This window comes from Nanorana parkeri, unplaced genomic scaffold (assembly GCF_000935625.1).
Source record: "Nanorana parkeri isolate BGI_ZX_2015 unplaced genomic scaffold, ASM93562v1 scaffold1023, whole genome shotgun sequence".
Classification (NCBI taxonomy): Eukaryota; Metazoa; Chordata; class Amphibia; order Anura; family Dicroglossidae; genus Nanorana; species Nanorana parkeri.
This window is the reverse complement of record NW_017307291.1, coordinates 199,075-205,074: the sequence shown is the minus strand read 5'-3', so window position 1 is coordinate 205,074 and position 6,000 is coordinate 199,075. Positions and strand designations below refer to the sequence as shown.

The following is a 6,000-nucleotide window of genomic DNA, read 5'->3' as shown; positions in this document are numbered from 1 at the left end:
GAACTTTGACTTTAATGTCACTTTAAGGTACTTGAATGCATTATTAAGATTTAACTCCTGAGTTTAGTGTCACTTTTTAAGGCAGATTCCCTTTGAAACACAGTTTGCACTTTATGCATTATTCTGACTGCACCTGAAAATCCCTCCTATTATGTTTTATCTGCCTTTTATGCATGTAAGTAGGCGGTCAAGTTCAACAGCATCATGCCTATACTCATTCCATGGGCACATTTGAAGGAAATTAACAGTTAAGATGAGTGACTTTTACACATTTAAAAGGGAACATGTTAAGGATGAAACTGGATTATAAATTGTCCCATAATTCATCATATATCTCCTCCTAGCCTTAATTTAAAACTCATGGAAGCTTCTCAGATCTCAACAGCGAGATTTCTCCACTGTAGCCTGTTGATCTGGCTCATTCCACAAAAGATATCATTCTCTTTTGGACAGACTCACCAGTTGTTCAATTTATTTATGTAGAATCCTATGGGATGTGGGACATAATACCAGTAGCAGGAAAATAGTCCTGGATAATCTGTTTGGGATATTAGGTCATATGTGGACCAACAAGCCAACAACAATATAAAACTGAAGTATTAGCTTTGAGTGGTCAAGGCTTGTAAGGCATTTTCATTTCGTTATTCTCAGTTAAAGGGTGTGGGATAGCCCAGTCTCTGTCAGCATTCATTGATCATGTGGACTGAATGAGCTCCACCAATGCCTGCACACTCGATCATGCTCACAGTTAGAGGTGTGCTCACCTGGTCATTCAGATCACACAGTTCAGGCTTGGTTGGCTGTCAAGGGGTGGAGCCACAGCAAAAACATGAAAAATGGCTGTCTGCAGAGACCGGTACACTTGCATTTTCAGAGGAAATTGTGGGAAAGCTGATTCCCTGAAACATAAAAGAAAGTCACACTCTGGTTGTCTTGGGAAATGCATTTTTAAAAAACACAGACTTCTTGTTTTGAGGTAGAAAACATTTTAAAGCTACACAAATGTATTGATAGACAAATGCTACTTACAATTACTTTTGTGTCTCTGTTGTTTAGTGCTCCACTTAGTCTGTCTGGTTTCTTCCAGCGCTGAAAATGACAGCACAGTGACTTTTCCTGCTCCGCAGCATTTTAAAGGTAAATTTTGCATCATTACAAACAGTGGAGATGTTCAAAGGGTTCCTCCCGCAGCTACACTATTCTTAGGCTTCCATATCTCTTGAAACAGGTTATGTGATCCCTTGACAACCATTCTGATTGTAACGCTGGCCATACACCTTTAGATTATCTGCAGACTTTCTATTGTCAGATGGAAAAAGTGCAACAGATCCCTCCATCTACGCTAAACTGTGGGGATGGAGGAATCTCCAGATGGGACGAGCTTCAGTATGTTGCTAGTTGGCCCCGCTTGCTCTCAAAATACCTGAGCAATGCCTGCATACAATCAGATTGTTCAGGTATTTTGAGAGCCAGCAGTGCCGACTAGCAAGATACTGGAGCTTGGCCCAGCGGGAGATTCCTCCATCCACACAGTTTAGCGTAGATGGAGAAATCTGTTCTACTTTTTCCATCTGACCGTAGAAAATCTGCAGATAATCTAAATGTGTATGGCCAGCAAAACTGAAAAACCTACTATTCTCCTCACTGTTTTATTGCTGGATATGTTGGACGCCGTACCTCCATGTTCACAGCATCAAAAGAGTTAAAGTCAAAGGATTTCAAACTACTAGGAAGCAATGCCTGAGGAATGCTGGCCATCAGATGTCTAATGCCACCAATTCTAACAAATAGATGGGCTTGTTATATCCGCAGACCACAGTTTGCTCTGTGAATATGTTGGTCAACCTTTAATGGTATTGTTTGGATAAAATATCTATAGCACCAAGTTATTGAATCAGCTTATGCCCAGATATTGCAAGGCCTTATGCCCAGATATTGCAGGAATGTTATTTCTAGCACTAACCCAAGAGTAAACTTTGCTGCAGATTAATTTTCCTTTCAAAGGTTTATAATGAAATATTAGGGATGCACCGATACCAATACTAGTATCGGTGCCGATGTTGAGTATTTGGGCGAGTGCGAGTACTCGTACTCGCCCAAATGTTCCGATGTTTAGCCCGATACCTGAGCTTCCGGTATCAGGAAGCCGGGCAGCGATTCAGTACAAGCTTCCTGATTGGAGCATCCCTGGACAATCAGGAAGCCGGGCAGCGTGTAAAGGTGTGCAGCCTAGCTTCCTGATTGGTCAGGAAGCCGGCCAATCAGGAAGCCGGACGGCGGGTCATTACCCGACCCCCAGGCTTTCTGATTGGCCAGAAAGACAGCTTCATGCTCCCTCATCACCTGGTGACGAGGAAGCATGGAGACAGCTCCCATGCTAATCGGGTAACCGGGTGGCGAGTCTTTACACGCTGCCCAGCTTCCCGGCTAGTCAGGAAGCCAGATGGCAAGTTATTACACGCCGCCTGGCTTCCTTAATGGGACTTCCGTTATCGTTATTGGCGAGTACCGGAAAAAAAAAATATGGGTACTCAATCCTGTAAAACCAGTATCAGTGCATACCTAATGAAGATGATAATGAAGTCAGAGACTATGTGATACTATGTACCTGGTCACGTTTTCCTCCACCCTCCTCGTTATAGTTCAAGACATTCCCTCTGATATCTTCCCAGCTTTCATGTTCTGCAGGAATGTGATAAACTCCTCCTTTACGAAACTTTGATCTTCCCCACTGACTCCATACCGTGTATGAGACCAACAAGGCTGCAACAACAACATCAACGTCAGTCCATCTCAAATGAAGGTAGAATATTGATCCACATAAGATAGATCAATGCTGCATCTTGGATGCAGGTAGAAAGCTGCATCTTCAATGAGGATGGAATATAAATCTAGTTCATATAAAGGTGGATGAGCAGGCCATCTCAAATAAAGGGCAGAAGATTGCCTTATCTCAGATGAAGATTGATCCACTCTAGATTTACCAGAGTTTGCTATTTTGTCACTTTACTGAAATAATTCAGCTATACAGTTAAACATCGGTAGTTACTATCATCAGTCAGAGCCTTGTAAAAACTTTCTTCCACTACTGGATTCTCCACTGATTTTGTGAAGAAAGGTGAGGTGAGACTTCCTTTTGTAATGACCAAGGTGGGAGCTCTGGGTTTCTTAACATTGGACTGTGTCAGTAGTACAGAAAGCCAGAGGTTATTTAAAATTGAGTTGTGAGCGGAGACACCATATTTATGTACACAAACATGTACAAGAACTAGCAACCAGACTAGCAGGAGCTCCACCAGGTCTTCCGACATTAAGAATAGTCTGGGAGTGTCCCATAGAGCTAGACCAGCAACAAATAAAAACTGTATATGTTCTCCAGGAAATAATATAAATGTACTAGAAAGTAACTATAAAGTATCCTCAGATACTATGTAACTATAAGATCAGTTAGGGTCTGGAACTCACTGCCACAGGCGGTGATTTCAGCAAATAATGTGGAATTGTTCAAGAAACTTTTGGACGATTTCTTAAGGGACCGTAATATACAGGGGTACAGGTACTCCTAGAATGAGATCCTAATAGGTTGGACTTGATGGACTAATGTCTTTATTCAACCTCAGATACTATGTAACTATGTAACTACAATTTACCATAATCTGAACTGATTATCATTTTTTTCAGCATAATTCTTTGACAGTGCTTGTGGGCTGTACACACTCCATCTCTTACAACTACAGAGGTCAGTGCTTAGAAACACTTTTCCTTTAAATTCAGGGCCATACCAAATGAATACTTTAGGTAATTAGTGAGCAGAGCATCAGCTGAATGAAATGAATACCAGGATTAAAAAAAGGGCCATTCATTAGAAGGCAGTGTCTGCTGAGTCAGATATAGTGCACAATTGTGTGTCTTCAACTCACTGGTGTCTATATAAATCTGAGGTCAATGTTTTGTTGACTTCACCCCTAATTTACAAATGAGATGCACCAATATGTGCATAGCAGGTCAACTCTAATATAACTATCACTAGCTTCCTTTCCATATACCATTTGCCAGACAAGTTAACAATGTGAAAAGAAGGAAAAGGAACCAGGATCTTACCTAAGAAGATCAGAAGACACATGCTGATGGCTAAAATGGATCCTGAGCTCAGTCCAATAATCTTCCCAGTTCTGGCCTGGATGGTATCACAGGTTCTCCCCTTGAAGCCATTCTTGCACTGGCAGATATACTTGTGCTGGGATTGTGCTACACAAATGTCCCCATTCTGACAGCTCCATCTCATACAAGGTGATGGGTGACAGTGCTTCTGTCCTGTTACATTATCCATCACTTCAACTTTGTCTGTTGGGCACCTGAACCAGAGAAACATGTCCTAAATATTCGTCAAAAGCAGCAAGCGAATAACAGAATCACTACAGCTATGTCTAGGATAGTCTTTAGTCATAGGGTTTCTCTAGTGGTGGTACATCAAACTCAGTTGGACGCAGAATTCTTGAAAATTAAGCCATCTTTTCCAGATAGTGATGGATAGCTGTATGTGATGTTTCGATGCCTCTCTGGTAAAATGAGTTTGTCTTATTCATTTATTGGGTGTTTTTCTTTAAGACTCTGTGACCTTTTACTGTGGAGCCAAGGCATAAGCTGTAACCCCCTAATATTGGCATCTGAGGTTGAAGAAGAACTCCAATAGTATGTGCATTATGTATATACAGCTCTCTGAAAATCCTAATGTGAGTGCAGCATTATTTGAATGGCATTAGTTGAGGAATAGAAGTCTACAGCTGTCTTGAATTGTATTGTGATTGTAATGTCTGCCCTATATTGTAAAGCGCTGCGCAAAATGTTGGCGCTATATAAATCCTGTATAATAATAATACAGCGCTGACTATAATCTGTATCTCAGAAAGGGCATATCAGAGGTTAGTGTATAATATACATTGTCCTTACTTCCTGCAGTCCTTTCTGATGACTCCTATAAAGGTTTTCAGACATTAGTTATCTAGCGTTAGCAAGTCAAATACAGCTTGATTTGCTGATTATTCTTGAAAATGTTTCACCGCTCATCCCAGTGCCTTATTTAGAAGTCACTTGGAGGACTGGTAAAATGTTATTCAGGAGAAAATCAGAAAATTCAGTAACTGCCACTAAACAATACCTATATAACTATTTCTTATACTAAAATAACATGAATTAATATGTGATGTTTTACAGGGTACAAAGTACCATACATGGTTCTTTGCCCCAAAGGCTCATAAATCTACAGCCCCTTAAGTCATGAATTCACACTGTAGGATCAAAATGTACAATTTTTGGATTGCGAGAGAAAGCTGACACTTTTAGGGTAACAATACAAACACAGAAAGAACATGTAAAATTCCATCTACACAATGTCACTGGCAGAAACCTATCTCCGCTGCCATAAGGTATAGCCACTTGTACTGTATGGCTCTCCAAATCTGTTTTAGCAGCTAGCCCTAAAGTCTGCTTGAACATGCTAAAAATGCAGTTTTAGCACAGCAGCAGAGCCAGAACCTAGCTAACTCTGCTTTAAAATGTAATTTGAAAGTTTATATGAACTGAGGAGTGAGCTTGGATGCAGCTTTATTATTAGGTAGTGCATTTATTTCTTGTTTTTTATTTTGGGAATTGAAGTTTACATTTACATAGTTGGTAAGTGTCACTAAAGACAGAGGTCCATCCAGTTCGATCTATATATGTATGTGTTTGTCTGGGTGTGTACATGTTGGTATGAAGGTATATTCGGTATATTCTGTAAGCTGAGACACTCATCTGACAGGGTTATTCACAAAAGGGTGAAGAGTTTGGAGAAGTGAACAATCTAGGAAAAATTATCCAATTCATCTCACTTTCCCATTTAGCTATGTTGTCCTAGATTGTTCACTTCTCCTGCCTTCTCCAAACTCTTCACCCTTTTGTGAATAACCCTGTAAATTATTTTTTGAACTTATCCTTTCCCTCAGCTGATACCACAAACTG

At 40.4% G+C, this 6,000-nt stretch overlaps 1 protein-coding gene across 1 annotated transcript in view; it reads right to left on the bottom strand.

Annotated features, from left to right (window-relative positions):
- LOC108795896 (neural-cadherin-like) overlaps nucleotides 1–6,000 on the bottom strand; it is a 71,739-nt gene that overhangs the window by 715 nt on the left and 65,024 nt on the right. The window contains exons 31-32 of the mRNA XM_018567225.1: nucleotides 4,102–4,355; nucleotides 2,609–2,763 (exon numbers count right to left, since the gene is read on the bottom strand). Coding sequence (XP_018422727.1) covers nucleotides 2,609–2,763; nucleotides 4,102–4,355 — 409 coding nt within the window. The remainder of the gene's footprint in view (nucleotides 1–2,608; nucleotides 2,764–4,101; nucleotides 4,356–6,000) is intronic.